At 38.7% G+C, this 19,182-nt stretch overlaps 1 protein-coding gene across 2 annotated transcripts in view; it reads left to right on the top strand.

Annotated features, from left to right (window-relative positions):
* Positions 1–19,182, top strand: part of LOC146469392 (uncharacterized) — an 85,162-nt gene that overhangs the window by 14,768 nt on the left and 51,212 nt on the right. For both annotated transcript variants that reach the window (XM_085123420.1, XM_085123419.1), the window contains exons 3-8: positions 1,385–1,435; positions 2,388–2,432; positions 2,979–3,023; positions 4,200–4,244; positions 5,824–5,868; positions 6,692–6,754. In XM_085123420.1, coding sequence (XP_084979546.1) covers positions 2,430–2,432; positions 2,979–3,023; positions 4,200–4,244; positions 5,824–5,868; positions 6,692–6,754 — 201 coding nt within the window. In that variant the 5' untranslated portion in view covers positions 1,385–1,435; positions 2,388–2,429. The remainder of the gene's footprint in view (positions 1–1,384; positions 1,436–2,387; positions 2,433–2,978; positions 3,024–4,199; positions 4,245–5,823; positions 5,869–6,691; positions 6,755–19,182) is intronic.

Here is a 19,182-nt window from a genome sequence, read left to right as displayed (position 1 = left end):
GTTTCACAAGCGAATACAGTGAAATTTGGAGGGAGAATCTAGCAATTTATCAGAAGTCACTTTTTTATCAGAAGTCACCAGGGCTTTTTTCCATGCACCCCTTCAATTAAGTGGCTGTTCTTTCCTTCATGGCACTGTCATGAACAACACGTCATTTGTCAGTACAATTATCATTAGCATCACTAATAACTGGACATCAGACTTTGAATGGCTGTTATTTTTCTTCAGGGAAGGTGGTGTGATTGTGATCAGACTTTGTATGCAGAGTGAGAATCATTAGAATTGCAAAACCTTAATAAAGTGACAATGAAAAAAAAGTTGCAAGTTGAAGTAACATAGACACAACATTTTCATTCCTCGGGGTTGCACCCTCATTTTTTGTGCCTCACACCTTTGCCGCCACCCATAGCTGGATAGCTCTGTTCTCAGTTCATACATCTATCTCCCCATCATCGCTTAACCCTATCAAGACTGGGCTTTTAGCTTAAGCCTAATTATTTCTTCAATTTAAGCTAAACAAAAGTGCTCACATGATAACAAATCTCTTAGTCTAAGTAACCTTCACGTTTTATTTTTTTGGGGAGGAGGGGGCAACATATTCTGTGTATTCTGAAAAGTTCCTGGCCGAGGAAAGGGTTGAATTATGGAGGTTTCGCCCCACGTCGAGTTTTGACCCATTCCGGTTCCCCCCTCCCCACATTTCGAGTTTGACTCCGCTCCATTGGCATATCAAATTCATTCCTCAATTTTATTTAAATCCAAAGAGCCCAGTGACTTCCGTTGCTATAAGTTAATCTAAAATGAAAAACAAAACAAAAACATAAAATTAGAGGTGATGTATGCAATGATGTTGTTGGTTATAACTTTCATAGAGTTTGTGGCTCCTAAAGGAGCCGTTCAAAATGACCTGTGGCACAAGGGTGCAGGTCACAGAAAGAATAGAGTGCTGCTGGTCTAATTCTGACTTGGAGTCATCAAGAGAAATATCACAAAACAGAGCTTGCACGAAACTACGAGTTCTTGATTTGTCATCACAAAGTGACTAGTCCCATGGCCATAACATCTTGGTTGTGAACCAAAATGGCATCTTTTTACCACCAATTTTCCGTACTGTAACAGGGCACCAATAATTAAGTTTTTACCAAATTCAAAAAAATGTTTTGAAAGGAATGGTGAAAATGATAAGATTATTCATGTAAACGAAAAAAAATTGGGGTTCGGGTGCACTTTCATATTTTAGAAGCAGAGTACAATATTTAATTTTTTGAGATTTTCTGATTTTTGAAGATCTGGAATATGCCCCCAAAAAATGTGCCTAATTTTAGCTCAATTCATTTTCAGCCTGTTTATTTTTACCAAGTATCTTTATTTGATTACATTTTAGGATCAAAATGATGAAGACTGCAACTGCAAACCTGGTCGGAAAGGTTCACGGGTAAGTCTCAAGTTGCTGTTCCACTTGCTATAGTCATTAAGTGTTATTTTATGACAAGTTGGTTAAGGCCTGTGTGTAAAACAGCACTGAATGGTCACACATTAGGATTTCTTCTGCAAAATCCAAATTAGAACCAATCTTGAACACCATAATAAGCAGCCCCACAGAAAAGTAAATTACAATGCTCAGTAGCAAACTTATATTTGAATGTTCTGCACTCTTTAGAATGTTATCCACAGACTCAAAAGCTAGCATTGCACTGTACAGCATAATAAACATGGTATCATGGGTCGGTACTCATTTTGAATGGTCGCTTGTTAGGATATGATGCATATACCCAGAACCTAGATCCAACTTCTGCATCATAATAAAGCAGTACTTCAGGTACATGCTGCTCAAGGGCTGTCTATTGAAAGGCCTCAATCACCAGCCAACTTCACGCCTAGTTAGGTGCCAGTCTCACGCGTGCAGACCTTTGTCAGAACTTTGATCTCACACTTACAGACCGGTATTATTTCTCATGCCTGGTTGAAAAGTGTGAAGTATTACAGCCTTAACTTTCACACTTCAAAAATATGTTAACTCAAATCAATGCAAGAAATTAAAAGTCTTAGTATGTAATATAAGTAAACAACAATACCCCGTATGGAGTATAATCATTTTCTTGAGAACTTCAGAATTATTCAGAATGTCTTTCGTAAATCTTTGAATTTAGTCCAATCCTGGCACTCCCAGGATAAAAATCTCTTGCCTTTGAGTCAGTTGACAGTTATACTTTCATCCATATACACTTACACTGAAGAAGCAATATGTAGAACTACTTGGTACTGCATGCATAATTATTAATAAACTGAGCACACAACAAGAAAGCGCTGATCGAAATTAATTATTGTTATAACTGTCACAAGTATGAGAGACATTCTAAGTAATTTCCTTTTTGTCTGACCCTTAGGGAAGGCCAGGCCAAGTTGGTCTTCAAGGACAACCAGGAATAATGGTTTGTATCACTATTTAATATCCAAATGCCTGATTTAAAACTAGCACTTGTTTGTGCTTGGGATTAGCAGCAATCAGAAGAAGTAGTCAGCTGTTAATTAGTAATTTATGTTGAAAGTTAAAACAATTTGCACTCTTGGTAAAATGTCATGAGCTGAACTGTTTGTTATAATATAATTATCAGTACTTGCCTTTTATTTTTGGCAGAACTGTTTTTAGGGCAAGTAAGAGTTAAAATTTTGTTTACATGCTATTTTTACATGAAGTTTTGTGTTCAAAAGAAATAACGGTTCTAGGATCGGTTTCTCACATTATGTAAGGGATGGTGCCATTATGTTTGTTTGTTGCTGTTGTTGTCTTATTTATTAACTTTTTTTTTTCAGTTTTATGTATGTTTATACTTTCATTAAACATGTTGGGTTTATCAAGTCGCACTTATATGAATATGCCTTTTGACACTAAGACAGATAATTTATACTGACAGCAGTTTTTTTTCCAACAATTTGAAAGTTGCTAGACCTTGACTTCTAACTTTTGAATTCAACAGGGCTCCCCTGGAATAGATGGCTTGAGAGGCTTGAAAGGTTACAAGGTACAGTGTACTTGATTTAATTTCTATGTTCTCTATGGTTCGTGCCTACTAATACAGAGGTAGTTTGCATGGTTTATGACTATGCAGAAGTAGTAGATCTTAACAAGGACTCAGTATTGGAATCCAACAAGGACATAAGGGTTAACCTGCATGGGTGCAAGTAAGCAAAATAATTCTGAAAAGCATTAAAATACTTAACAACATATGGAATTTTTTCCCATTTGAGGGTTACATATAATTAATTATCTCTGAAAAATATGTGGTTATTCCTAGTTTTCGTTTTGGATTTCAGTAGCTCTTACTTAAGATCTTCTTTTCCCCGCATAGTTATACTCATGTAGTATGCAGAATACCTCTGAATTAGTGGGTACCATCCTTAAGAAGTTACATGTAGAGTTCTCATACCATCCCAAGATGCGCAGAACCTATGCACAGTATTGAAAGGAGGCATGTGACCAATATGCATGGATATGGACCATTTCTTTTTTCACAAAGTGCCACCAATGCTTCACTTGACTTTGTTTAGTCTTGTATACAAAAGAAATCAGTCAAGTGTCAAAATCTCTTTAAAAATTATGACACCTAAAATTGATCAGGAGGTTACGTTGTCAATATTCTAGCAGGATTTTCCCCATTTGAAAAAAAATTTGCATTAGTTTTGGTTTAAATAGTTATTAGTTAAATCAATTCCTTTGATTATTTTGCTTTCAAATTTGGGTTGTGCCACAATTTCGATATCCTCTCACCATGCCTGTTTCCAGCAACAACATTATTCCAACTCCTTATTTTAGGGGGTGTTAGTCATGTGACTTCTTGGTTTAAACACTTACCTGCACTATAGAAGGAACCTTGGCCTGGCCAAGCCGGCAGTCATTTCATTGTAGATACTGAGCCCCAAACATCACAGAGTCTGTGCTGCAAGATACAATAGAATATTGACGGAATAAATTGAAATTTGTATGCGTATTTGCCTTGTGAATAAAGCTAGAGATTTGCTAATTTGTTTTTGCAGCTCAGTTACAATATATTTTGTCCACTTCCCCAGTGTATGTTGGGCATCCCTAATGTAATGTGAAGCCGTGACTGTGTGACAAACATGGGAGGAGCTATCCTTTTTTATAGTGCAGGTTCATGTTTAAGGCGCCTATTTATAATGCTTTCTTCAAATTCTTGCAGGGTGCTGATGGAGTCTCTGGAGAAGTTGGACCACAAGGAGATAAGGTACACGTGGAACTACACTTTACAGTAAACGTTTCTCAGGAACAGTTTATTAATATTTTACTAAAAAATGGATGTAATTCACACTACAATACAAAACTTTATTAGCCTTACCCTAGAGGAAAGTAATTTACAAACCTCATAACATTATAAACTTATAGTTTAATGTTGCTTATAAAAAGTTCACAGTAAAAACAGTTGAGAAACCTTAATATTGATAAAAACTATAATCATGCTATTTTACAGTAATAAGAAAAAACTGCAAGAAAAATAATTACATGTAGTGCTAAATCCCTCATGGATGCTCAAATAGAAATAGGAGGAACATGTTGGGATTCTAAGGGTCTGTTTACATGGAAGGAGGGTAACCCTCCTACAAGGGTACCCTTGTAGAAGGGTCATTATATAGCCCTACCTTGCATGTGTAGGGTTATCCCTAGGGCTACATGTATGTCTGCCAACAAAGCAGCAGAAACCTGAACCCATCGCTTCAAAATCAACCCCACTGAATTCACACTTTGTCTTGTACTCTTTAATATATTTGAGAATCGAAAGACGTTGGTTGATTTGTCCATTGTCTTTTCCCTTTTCATTTGTTGTGTGGCTGATCAAGTAGGGCTCTGTCTGTTGAGCCTTCGTTTTGGTCAAGAATTTCACCTGTTGAAAAAAAATATAATTTGACAGTCACATTATCAGGAGAATGTTTTATTCCAGCCGCTAAGCTGTTGCCTTTGTTCCAGCTTGGATTCGCCACTCTTGTCAGCATAGTTCGCCGAAATAGTTCTCCATGTTTATAGCCATGCAAAGCCATGTTTATAGTTGACAGGAATGTAAAAGTAATCTGATCGCCCTAAACTTGACCCTTCTAGGAGGGTAACCCTACTTTGAGCATTTACATGGCTTAAAGAAACAAAAAGTTGACCCTCCTAGAAGGGTAACCCTAGCAAGCAGATAGGGTGACCCTCCTCTCAGGGTAACCCTACTTCACATGTAAACAAAACCGGGAAAAACAATAAAGGAGGGTTAGGGCTATACCCTCCCTCCATGTATTTAACAGGCCCTAAGCCATGGCCATTGCTTCTCCATAGAAATAGATAACTCTCTTTTTTTTTCTGTCACAATTTAATTTACAACAGTCAATGAAATTTTTTTAGCAACTGCATGCATGCATTAAGATCTTTCTGACAACAAAGTTAATTTGAAATCCTGAATTCACTTACTTTTACAAGCACTCTGAATTTCTCCAAGAATTATTAATGGTTTGAGAAGCTATATCAAACACTCCAGAGAAAGTTTCATCCAATTTCCAAACACCTTGAGGTTGCTTAAAGAAAAATTCATCTGCACCTCAGTCCCTTTTTGAACCCACTTCTCAGCGGATGAAACTGACTCTTCCTCATGTTTCATATACTACAGTACATAATAGACTTTGTTACTGAAATCTCTTTCTTTCAACTGGGTTTACTGTTAGCAGTGTACATTTTAAACTAGTAATAGTATGTTGCATGAATTTTATATTTGTCCCTTACTCCTATAGCATACATTTTGAGTTCATCTCATTTACAGATATTGCTATTTTTAGGGACTTGTTGGTGCTCCAGGATTTCCTGGTCTTCATGGAATTCCAGTAAGTTTTTAAGTAGTCTTAGTTAAATTTCATGTGTTTCTGCAAGCCTTCTTTACACTTTGTATACAAGGCATTGAACTATTCAGGCTGTAGGTGACGCACATGAAAACTTTGAAAAAAAAAACATAACAAGGGAAGCAGCATGTCACCATAGCAATGGCTGCTAAACCCTATCAAGGCAGGGCTTTTTTCGCAAGTATAAAAGCTATGACAGTGAGACTTGGAGGATAGATATATAGTACATCCAAAGATGTTTCCTTTGAGGTCTCAAACGCAAATTAATCATGTCATATGACATGGTAATTACGTCATGATTGGTAAATGGCGGCCATTTTGGATTCACCATCGTGAATTTCTGGATTTCCCCAAAACTTCAGGAAAGTGCCAAATCGATTGAAGAGAAATCAAAACCAATAAAAGAACACTAATATGAGCTAAAAGCATAAAAGTTAGGGTAAGAACAGTAATTTTTCTTCATTTTAAAGGGGATTTTCTACCAAAAGTGCCCGTGACAAGTTAGTTGCCATGGTATCAGCAAAGTCAATAAACACTTACCGACCACATCATATTTTTCCCGGCTAAACCTCTGAAAAAGGCCTGAAGTCTCGCGTTATTTGCTCAAATATGAAAAAAGTTATTCAGGTTCAAAGATGCTGTGAGCAGAATTCCCCACCCCCACCCCTCCTCCCTCCCCCAATTCTAGTAGGGTTTAAAAAGAAAAGCAACAAAGCAATGTAAAAGACAATCATCATTCACTACATATTAATTGTATCTCTGAAATTAACGTAATAGCCTTCTTAACCGTTTTTGTTTTTCTTTGCAGGGAATTCCAGGTATCCGTGGACCTAAAGGTTATATGGGACTGTGTGGATGTGATGGGGAAAAAGTGAGTGAAATGCCGGAGTGGTTCAATTGAAGGGGTTCATGGAAAAAATCCCTAAGTGACTTGTGATTAATTGCTGGATTCTCCACACAAATTGCTTTGTATTTGCTTGGTAAATGAAAGGAGAATTTGACATAACATCAAAAGTCGCTTAAGGCCTTGTTCCACGCACCCCTTCAATATTATTATTAATAGTATGAAATGTATTGTATGACTGCATTTAAAGAGAGAAGTACACATACACAGTTCTGGTTAGTTTCTTGGGCAATCTGAAAATTGTTTACATGAAACAAAAATGACATTGTGACTTGCTTGTAGACTTCGCCTACAAAATTGGCTGAGTATGTTATTGCGTTCGACGAAGGAGAACGCAAGCCTAATTTCGTTTTTGCGTCCTGTGTCTTTTGAGTTGGTGTGCCTGTGTACGGCTATGCAGAACTTTTCGAGATTGCTGTAAGGACACCCAAATAGCCCCCCCGCTTGAGTTTTGCAGGGGCATGTGTCGGTCGGGAAACTGGTGCGAACTTATGACGACTCTGACCTCGTTTTCGCGCTAGAGCCATCTTTATAGTCTCGTTTTCGTATAAGAGTCGCCCCCTCGTTTTCGTGCTAGAGCCATCTTTTAATGTTGCAAGCGGGTCGAGTTTTGCGTGCTTGTTGGTGTGCTTGCTTGTGGAGGTTGACCTTTTCTTGGCGTTTGGTGTGCTTGCTTGTCGAATTCTGGACTGTGCTTCCTTGCTGTGTGGACTGTTATCAGATAAGTTGTGTTGTTTACGCTTGAAGTTAGAGTTACTGGCATTTGGAATCTTGCGAAATTATTGCGAAAGCTTATCGATGTTCAGTTCCTTCGTTTCAGCGGGAGTGGAGTTTCACGTTCTTGCATCGTTTTTGGTGTGCTGGCTGGACGGCTGTGCTTCGTTAGGGAAGTTGCGTTGTTTAAGTTAGAAAAAATACTTTCGGGTTAAATTTAGATTTATCAACGCCTTCACGAAGTGTGTACGACTGCGAAGACACATGGATAAATTCAGCGTAGTGTTGTTTACCCGTTTCACTACAAGAAACCAACGCTGCCTTGCGCTGACTAAATCAAGAGACAAGTTGCGTAGTTTCAGCAAAATATATCACATTTACTTTGGGAGATGTGTAGCTCGGCAAATAATGTACTTACCGAGTTATGTAGATTGGCAAATGGCCATGATTTGTGGTCACCAAAGCAAAAAGTTGCCGAGTTGTGTAGCTCAGCAAATGGCCATGATTTGTTTCGGGAAAAGCAACATTCCTAGTGCGAGTGAAACGAATTGGTGAAGTTGCAATGGCAAACACTTTATCGAGTCATTCGATTATAAGGGATTGCAAGCACTCTGTGGTACCCAGTTTTTGTTATTTCCAAGGCAGCGTTGGTTTCTTGTAGTGAAACGGCCACAGTTTGGTTCCGTTTCACGGGGACCAACTCTGCGAGACAGCCACCAACTTTGTTTGCGTTCTTAATTTTGTTGGAGCGATGGATGTGCGCACGTGTATGCTCGAGCTGGAAAGAGTTCGCTCTTCAAGCGTTTTGTCACTTCTTTGCCAATTACAAGCGAAAGTATTGTGCGTTTTTTAATCAAGGAAATGCTGTTTTCAAAGGTTTGCAATCGCGCGTGTTTCAATTCTCGGCTTGTGAATTAACAGCGGCCAAAAAGTCGCAATATTTTAGTTTCGCTTCATTCACTGTTAAAACTGGGTTTAGTGAACAAGTTATCCAGTCATCTATCAATGGAAGACACGGTTACAATCTGAATCAGTTGATAGAAAATGGAGAAAACGTGACATTGCCTTTTGAGATGATCTCAATAATATTTATGCAAATTTGTAACACTACGCCGAAGATGTCTTGTGGCGGCTTTCAATGTCTGCTCAAAGGCAATGGCATATGAACTGCCACGTTGAAGTTTCCCCGGTTCCTTGCCAAATTCTACCGTAAATGTTGTACGCATTAAAATAAGGAAATGCTTTTTTTGAAGTTTTCATTCAAAAGATTCAAGTACAATCAAGTATAATCTCGCGTTGCGTACTGCTTGCGCAGCAAATATATTTTTATATATTTTTTCTTTCATTTAGTATATTTTAGCTATTTATTTATTTAGTTGTTTATTTATTTATTTATTTATTTATTTATTTATTTATCAATCTTTTGGCTTCTATTCCTCTATTAACGTGAAACTCAACTCCCGCAACAAATGAAGGAAATGAACATATCGATATGTTTTCGCAAGATTCCAAACTTCAAAAGTAAACAATGCATCTTCCCTGATAACAGTCCACACAGCAAGGAAGCACACTTCAGAATTCGACAAGCAAGCACACCAAACGTGAAGAGAAGGTCAAACCCGACAAGCAAGCACACCAAATATCCATTATATTATAAACACTGGGTTATACAATGATAACATTTTTTTGCGATTTAAATAAACATGTGAAAAATATCTGGCAGTTAATGTAACTTTCTTTTCCCAAATGGTCGAACGCATCTCACTAATCTCTGATTACTACTAGTTTATGGGTTAGAGACTGTTGTGAGTGTTTTGTTTACAAATACACACAGGCGCTGACCGTACAATGAACGAGAAATCTTCATTACTGCACGAGGCTCTCTTAGGCCGAGTGCAGTATTGAAAATTTCGAGTTCATTGTACAGTCGATCAGCAAGTGCGTGTTTTTGTAAACAAAACACGAACTAACAGTCTCTAACCCTTTTAATATACGATCTTATTTCAGTGCACGCAATACACGTTAAAGGGAAAACATAAAACGATAACAATTATTATGACAATTTTAATAAATAAGACTGAAATCTGTAAGTAAGTACAGATGTATTTCAATAATAAGCAAATTACAATTCACAAATACCCTGTACACAAGCTTTGTTATGTTTAAAAGCTATATAAATTGAAAACTGCAGTCGGCGAGAAGCCTGTTGACTGTTCAAAGCAATTGAAGGGCTGGGAGCATAACCGACCTATGTCGAATTTCAACCCGTTTTTTGATGTAGCTCGGATTTGTCCAAACTTTTGCATGTGAACTGCAATTCGATTGAAAACCATTGTCCAGTATTTTTTCACGCCGCTTTGTGTTTCGTATTAATGCCATTGAGAAATTTTACCATCTTGCAAAGCTATATCGGTAACATTATAGACACTGGATGACCAAAAGGACAATGCACTGAGGATTAAATACTTGTATTCAATATACACTCGTTGTCTTTGAAACACAGCACATGAAAGCGGTGTTTTTCGTGGGAGCAACAAAAAGAATGCTGTCACGCTTTTATTTGATTCTGTTGCAAACTACTACGTACGTGACAGGAATGTCCCAAATGTAAACAGTTACATTCTCCAAGAGAAAATGTGTCCATTTCCTGGCGTAAAATCCAGCTTTGTCCCGTTTGTCGACATATCACTCTTGATAACACAAAATACTGGCATTCTACACGATTAACAGGAAGACATGTAGCCATTTCAACGATTAACAACGATTAACGGCAGTTCTATTAAAAGGTAAAGACTATCTATTCTTTTCATGACCAGTCGGCGTTAACCGTTGAAAATCTATGTTAATCGTACTTTTATTGAATCATTGCCTTGAAATTGTCAAGTTAATTGTTACATACCGAATTTCAAGCCTGGCAAACCACAACTAAGGCTTGCAAAACACCTTGCATGTGGCGGGATTTGTCTCTGATGCTCCCGCGGGATTTGATAATCGAATTGAAAAATTCGCCACGCCACAGTCATCACTACTAAGGAGAGATTCTTTGGACAACATTTCCACCAGTTCCTGTGAACTGCATTCGTCAATTTCATAACTTTTCAAAAGATCCATAGATGTCGTGCGTTAACAAACTTCACCAAACAAAAGCGAAACCAACTAGCCAGTACGATACGCAAGTTGTTTATCCCGACTGCCTTGATCTATTTTGGGCTTGTTACAACCCGCAAAAGCAAACCATGATATCATCTCAAACGTTACTTATAGCAACAACAACTGGTGCGACTAAACACGGCTCGTGGACAGTGGAAACTTTTAGCCTACCGATAATTTGGAAAACGAGTCTGAGGTGGACAAAACCTATAAAAAAATTTGCCTTCCAAGCGCGTTCACCTGTAGACAAGTAAACTACCAAATCACCCTCCCCCCCCCCCCCCCCCTGACTCAATGTTGTCTTTTGGGTCACGAACAGTTTCCTGGCAAGCATTGCTTCCCACATCAACATTGCATAAGGGGGAGGGGGGGAGGGAGAAGTAACTGTGGTAGAATTATGAAGGGAGAAACAGTAAGTGAGTGGTTTTTTGGCTGTCTGTGTTCGGTTATCATTGCATAGGGGGAGGGGGTGGGAGAAAGAAGTAAGGAAGTGGTTTTTGTTCTGTTCGTGTTGGTTTTCTCAAGGAGTTTTGTCCACGATTGTAAAACCACGAAATGTTTTCCAAACCAGGGAGAGCCAAAATTCGGACAAATCCGTGCGAAATCGAAAGCTGCGCTAAAATTCGACATAAGTCGGTTATGCTCTCAGACCTTCAATTGTCAATCACTTTTCTTTGTGACTTTATAGGTTTTGTTTCACTTTTACCTTTAAAAATGGAAACACTCCAGGCTGTTAGTCTCTTGGTGTTCGTTGGAATCGAGTCACTGATGATTTCAACCTGTACAAACCTCGAAGCCATTTGCAATAACGCATGATTTTCATGAGTTATCGCCAACACTGCACTTTCTGGATGTGGTGTCGTGACGTAAATGAAAATCACTTGATCGATTTTAACCAATGGGCATGCGTATTTTGATAGAGAACTCAGACCGTATATTAAGAGTCATTGTCTGAGAAAACCAGGCAGAGGTGAAAGATGGGGGTCGGCCTATTTCCTTCAAACTTTCACCATTTAATGTCTGTCCGAAATGATAATGAATGATGCTATTTAGCAATTCTCTTGTCGTTGCGTTTCGTAGTTTGACCACCCCCCCTGGTTTTGACCCTTACTGACCCTGATGTCACGCAAAATATATGCAGAATTTGAAGCTCAATAAAATATATTTCGCGTCATTTCTTGGGACTCATATCGATTGCTTGTATTGTTTATCGTCTAAAAAACGTTGTTAAAGGAAAATATCCCGACTTAACATAAAACTTAATTTTTTATGGAATTTTGCAATTTCCTTGTGATCGCGAAAATGTCTTGGGCCAAATGTTAGGCAATTTCGAAACTGTTTTTCTCAGAGGTGCGGCATACCTTTCCAAAAATTTCTGGATATTTTTTAAGCCAAACATCTGTTCTCCCAAAATCAGCAAACTCTAACTTGAGCCATTAAAATGCGTTTGCATGAGCCATGCTCGAAGTCAAAGATGACTCCGTATTTTTGCTAATAAAGTTCCACAGTGGGTTTTTATCGGTTTTTCTTTATTTCATCTTCTTCTTTTTTGGTTTTTTCTTTTCTGTTTTTGGATAAGCTCGATGAAACTATCCTAACTCTTCGAGGTGGAACTTCCCTGGAAGATTTAGTTGAGTGACGCTTTGGGCAGGAATAACATCAAATTGGTGTTAGCTCACACTTGATTTGATTATGCGTGACATGTCACGGTATTTGACAATTGCCAAACTTGATCACAAACAGAACACATTTCTCCCCCCTTTTTACATTTGCATTTTAAACTTGGTAACAACAAGCTTTGCCTGATACTAGATTAAGTCTTAGAGTCAGTCTGTTGTTGATAATTGTTAATTAAAATAAAAACAGCAACAAATACCGGTGAAACTTGCCACGGCAAAAGAACCTCCGGTATGTTCATTACATAACAGACAATTGAAAGAACAACAAATCTTTCTTCTGTGCTCTTTCTGGTCTGTGGATCCGCCTTGTGGCGCTGAAGGTGTTGGTTTGAAGATTTGTCCCTTGCTATCCTGTACACGAGATATTGAATCGCACTGGCTCGTCAGTCTTGGTTTGGGAAGAAAGCGTGGCGCGACGGGTTCAAAGATCTCCGAAGCCGATTTGATTCTCAACAGAGCAGGTAAATTTGATGTCCCTGAAGATGAGAACAGACAGACATCACAAGAACCTTACAACAGACTGGACCGGCCGAAAACGGACTATGTGTTGCCGCCTAAGTTATAAGGGACAACGAAAGGGAAAAACACATGTACAAACCCAACGAGTAAATGGCAAGATGTCACAAGGCATTTTTGAGCTGCATAACGCTGTTGTTCCCATCGGTTCAGGTTCGTTTTATGTTTACTGACTAACTGCACACTAGACTCATTTTAAAAATATAAACAACATACCATTTACGGCCGTGGGAACCGAACGCGAAGTTTCGGACATTTTTTTTTGTTTATATTTGTTCTGCGGAGTCGCATTATGCCGCCTCAAATTAGTCGTATCACAGGACAACCAATCTTGACCTCCATGCTACACTATTGTTTTTTAACAGCTTTTAGTTGGAATTTTGGAATAAAGGCGGGAAACATTCTGCCCCATTAAAGTGTTGCTCAATTATATATTAAATATTTCACGTTCATCAGAAGAAACTAGTTTTGTTTTATACCAAAAATCATGAGTCCTTGTAAAGAAAAAAAAACTACAATGTATTTTTTGGTATGAAATAAAACTAGTTTCTTATGATGGATATGACATATTTAATATATATTTGAGAGACACTTTAATGAGGTAGAATGTTGCCCGCTTTTATTCCAAATTCCAAGCAAAAGCTGCTTTTAAACTATATCAAAATACAATAGCTAGCATGGAGGTTAAGATTGGTCTTCCTGTTTAAAGCGGCATTGCGACTCCACGGAACAAATGTAAACAAAACAAATGTGCTAAGCTTCGCGACCCTTCGCATTCGGTTCCCACGGCCGTAAATGGTATGTTGTTTATATTTTTTAAATGAGTCTAGTATGCAGTCAGTCAGTTAACATAACACGAACCTGAAGCGATGGGAGCAACAGCGTTATGCAGTTCAAAAATGCCTTGTGACATCTTGCCATTTACTCGTCGGGTTTGTGTATTTAATGCACTTTCGTTGTCCCTTATAACTTGGGTGGCAACACATAGTCCGTTTTCGGCCGGTCTAGTCTGTTGTAAGGTTCTTGTGATGTCTGGGGCAACAGTCATTCCTCCTTCTCATCTTCAGGGACATCAAATTTACCTGCTCTGTTGAGAATCAAATCGACTTCGGTGGAGATCTTTAAACCCGTCGCGCCACGCTTTCTTCCCAAACCAAGACTGACGAGCCAGTGCGATTCAATGTCTCGTGTACAGGATAGCAAGGGACAAATCTTCAAACCAACACCTTCAGCGCCACAAGGCGGATCCACAGACCAGAAAGAGCACAGAAGAAAGATTTGTTGTTCTTTCAATTGAAGGTCTGAGAGCATATATAACCGACTTATGTCGAATTTTAGCGCGGCTTTCGATTTCGCACGGATTTGTACGAATTTTGGCTCTCCCTGCTTTGGAAAACATTTCGCGGTTTTACAATCGTGGACAAAACTCCTTGAGAAAACCAAACGCGAACAGAACAAAAACCAGTTGCTTACTTCTCCCTCCCACCCCCTCCCCCTATGCAATGAGAAGCGAACACAGACAGCCAAAAAACCACTCACTTACTGTTTCTCCCTTCATAATTCTACCACAGTTACTTCTCCCTCCCCCCCTCCCCCTTATGCAATGTTGATGTGGGAAGCGATGCTTGCCAGGAAACTGTTCGTGACCCAAAAGACAACATTGAGTCAGGGGGAGGGGGAGGGGGATTTGGTAGTTTGCTTGTCTACAAGTGAACGCGCTTGGAAGGCAAATTTTTTTATAGGTTTTGTCCACGGTAGATTCGTTTTCCAAATTATCGGTAGGCTAAAAGTTTCCACTGTTCACGAGCCGTGTTTAGCAGCACCAGTTGTTGTTTCTATAAGTAATGTTTGAGATGATATCATGGTTTGCTTTTGCGGGTTGTAACAAGCCCAAAATAGATCAAGGCAGTCGGGATAAACAACTTGCGTATCGTACTGGCTAGCTGGTTTCGCTTTTGTTTGGTGAAGTTTGTAAACGCACGACATCTATGGATCTTTTGAAAAGTTATGAAATTGACGAATGCAGTTCACAGGAACTGGTGGAAATGTTGTTCAAAGAATCCCTCCTTGGTAGTCATGACTGTGCCGTGGCGAATTTTTCAATTCGATTATCAAATCCCGCGGGAGCATCAGAGACAAATCCCGCCATGTGCAAGGTGTTTTGCAAGCCTTAGTTGTGGTTTGCCAGGCTTGAAATTCGGTATGTAACGATTAACTTGACAATTTCAAGGCAATCATTCAATAAAAGTACGATTAACATAGATTTTCAACGGTTAGCACCGACTGCTCTTAAAAATAATAGATAGTCTTTACCTTTTAATAGAACTGCCGTTAATCGTTGTTAATCGTTGAAATGGCTACATGTCTTCCTGTTAATCGTGTAGAATGCTAGTATTTTGCGTTATCAAGAGTGATATGTCGACAAACGGGACAAAGCTGGATTTTACGCCAGGAAATGGACACATTTTCTCTTGGAGAATGTAACTGTTTACATTTGGGACATTCCTGTCACGTACGTAGTAGTTTGTAACAGAATCAAATAAAAGCGTGACAGCATTCTTTTTGTTGCTCCCGTGGAAAACACCACTTTCGTGTGCCGTGTTTCAAAGACAACGAGTGTATATTGAATACAAGTATTTAATCCTCAGTGCATTGTCCTTTTGGTCATCCAGTGTCTATAATGTTACCGATATATCTTTACAAGATGGTAAAATTTCTCAATGGCATTAATACGAAACACAAAGCGGCGTGAAAAAAATACTGGACAATGGTTTTCAATCGAATTGCAGTTCACATGCAACAGTTTGGACAAATCCGAGCTACATCGAAAAACGAGCTGAAATTCGACATAAGTCGGTTATGCTCCCAGCCCTTCAATTGTCTGTTATGTAACGAACATACCGGAGGTTCTTTTGCCGTGGCAAGTTTCACAGGTATTTGATGCTGTTTTTATTTTAATTAACAATTATTAACGACAGACTGACTCCAAGACTTAATATAGTTTCAGGGAAATGCTTGTTGTTACCAAGTTTAAAATGCAAATGTAAAAAGGGGGGAGAAATGTGTTCTGTTTGTGATCAAGTTTGGCAATTGTCAAATACCGTGACATGTCACGCATAATCAAATCAAGTGTGAGCTAACACCAATTTGATGTTATTCCTGCCCAAAGCGTCACTCAACTAAATCTTCCAGGGAAGTTCTACCTCGAACAGTTGGAATAGTTTCATCGAGCTTATCCAAAAGCAAAAAAAAAAGAAACCAAAAAAGAAGAAGATGAAATAAAGAAAAACTGAGAAAAACCCGCTGTGGCACTTTATTAGCAAAATTACGGAGTCATCTTTGACTTCGAGCGTGGCTCATGCAAACGCATTTTAATGGCTCAAGTTAGAGTTTGCTGATTTTGGGAGAACAGATGTTTGGCTTAAAAAATATCCAGAAATTTTTGGAAAGGTACGCCGCACCTCTGAGAAAAACAGTTTCGAAATTGCCTAACATTTGGCCCAAGACATTTTCGCGATCGCAAGGAAATTGCAAGCATAAAAAATTAAGTTTTATGTTAAGTCGGGATATTTTCCTTTAACAACGTTTTTTAGACGATAAACAATACCAGCAATCGATATGAGTCCCCAGAAATGACGCAAAATATATTTTATTGAGCTTCAAATTCTGCATATATTTTGCGTGACATCAGGGTCAGTAAGGGTCAAAACCAGGGGGGGTGGTCAAACTACGAAACGCAACGACAAGAGAATTGCTAAATAGCATCATTCATTATCATTTCGGACAGACATTAAATGATGAAAGTTTGAAGGAAATCGGCCGACCCCCATCTTTCACCTCTGCCTGGTTTTCTCAGACAATGACTCTTAAGATTAGACACAGGGTTTTGACAGAAGAGAAGCCTCGTGTTCTAAGCTTTTTGAATACAACAACGCCACCTGATATAGATGGTTAATTAATAGATTGGTTAATAATGGTACCTGTAGTTGAACTGAGTGGAGTGCAATTTGGTCTGAAATCATATGCATGATTTCAAAGTTGAACGAACACGCAATAAAATAAGTAATAAAACTTATACCTTTGACAAGTAGATAATTACACAAGAATTATGATGGAATAATATGTAGAAGAGACATGAAAAAATAGTTTGTTACAAGTTAATTCGTAGTCATGGGTACATTTGTATAGGAACTGGGTAATAGGCATCAAGAAATTCATACACCATGATGAAAAGTTAAGTTCGAGTAAGTTGCGTTATGGTCTGAAATGATTGTACGTAATGACTCTAACCACATGTAAAAGTAACTAATTTAAAACTGTCTAAATACAAAATACTAACCCCTTCTGTACTAAACGTCAAGAAGCTGCTTATTATTTCGTCATAATTCAAATGCGAACTTGGGCAAACTCAAACTCATTAACTCCCGACACTATAGGTAAGAAAATGATAAAACCTTTCAAGAGGGTGCTCGTTTCTTCTAAACAACCCCCCCCCCCCCCTCCTTCTAGTCCTAATCCATAGACTTTGTAAAACATGATTGTCTAGTAATGCAACAGTTCAACTAGACAAATTTATGAGAACCCTATGTTCACAAGCTCTCTTTAAGGATACTTCCTGGGTTCGCGGGTGTCCTTTGGAAAAAAATTCGTACGCGCGCAAGTTTTAATAAACCTCTAACAAACTATATATCATTATAAAGCTTAATAAATGTAGTTTCCTATAAAAAATATAATTGAGCGATCTTTTCCTTTTTTAAGTGCCAGGAGCCAGTAGAACCTCGAATCCACCGATGGTCGTTCCATTGAATTAATCGGTTATCGAACGCCGCGCGAAGAACGAAATCGCTGCACAGTGTTATTCACAAGGCATCAATCAACAAAAAGGTGTCAGGCTTTTTCGAAATTCTGATTGGTTATTTAGATATCCACGTCTAAAGTTTGAGTAGCAAAAAATATTTGAGTCGTGTTGCGTAAACAGTTGCCACGGGAAAAATATTTTGAAAATCAAAATTCCCCGACACCTTTTTGTTTGTCATTATTCCTCGAATCTTCTGGCCAAATTTCACGACAATCCGTCAAAACTACATACCCTATTAATTCGTTCAAAGTCGACATACTCTGCCAAAATTCAAGTGCGAGTTTTCGCTCGATAAAGGTTTGCAAGAAAAACAAGCCTCCACAGGAGATTATGACACCTCATTAGGTGGCGAGCCAATCGAGCAACAGGACCCCATGGCGTCAACAACAATAGCACAGAATTTCGCGGAAAAAGTATCGCGTTGCAGACACGTTTTAGACTCCGCTGTTGTGATCGAGCGAGACGGGGAAAGTGGCGAAAGGAAAACGTAAAAATCAACCAGGAAAACGGGGAAAAACCAAGGCTAACGAAACCAGAAGCGCGTCAGCGGAGAGTTTGCCAAACTGTGCACTACTCGGAGGAGTGCACTGATAACAGAGATGAAATCTATTGGGTTGGTTGTTCGTTTTGATTGCGTGTAATGTAATTTACGCTTCAAGCTAAAGCGATTATTCATTTCGTATCAAAGGAAATGTATAATGAAAGAAAATCGCATTTTTACTGTTATTTAGGTACGATGGTGATTTCTTCGTAAGAAATATTCAAGATAGCGTGGAGCGGAGCAAAAAGCGAGAGAAAGGGCCACGCAGAACGCGCTATCTCCAGTATTACACGTGGGCTGATACGCTTCTGTTGAGTTCTATTTCATCGGTCTAATTCTTGCTGATTTTATTCCAATTTTATCTCGCTGCAGAAGAAAGAAATCGGCCTAGGAGATGTAGAATATGATATTTAATATTTTCACAAGACGCTTGCAAAGTTACGGCTGCAGGACTTTTGCACGGCAATCGACCTCTGTGTACTTGATCCAATAACAGTGGATTAAATTGAAGGCCGCTGCTCCAGTTCTTCGTGATCACCTTCGACAGAACCTTCAACGTCGACGAGTTTCTTGGTCGAACCAAGAGCCTTTGTTGTTTTCGATCTTCGCTGAAACCTATCTTTCCCTTTTTCTTAGGCCCTGGCATCTTCCGGGATTTTATCCACAGGCTCTTTTCGTTTTTTGATGACTTTTCCATGTGGGAAGCGCCGGCAAAGAATAGAAAATTCGAAGTGAGAAATTTTCTGCAGGCGAGATGTAAACAAAATATGCCTGCCTATTTCTGAAATAAGAGCTCCCGGATGAAGCGTTTGCCGCGAAGATTCCTCTGGGGCGTCTCGCACTAAGAAGATTATGACACCTTTTTTATTTATTTACTTTTAGATGGAAATACGTTTTCCAAAATATCTCGCGCGCTTTTTAATATTTTTCAATTTTT

The sequence above is a fragment of the Pavona decussata genome, unplaced genomic scaffold (genome assembly GCF_977016875.1).
Source record: "Pavona decussata unplaced genomic scaffold, jaPavDecu1.1 SCAFFOLD_124, whole genome shotgun sequence".
Lineage (NCBI taxonomy): Eukaryota > Metazoa > Cnidaria > Anthozoa > Scleractinia > Agariciidae > Pavona > Pavona decussata.
This window is presented reverse-complemented; position numbering and strand designations above follow the sequence as displayed.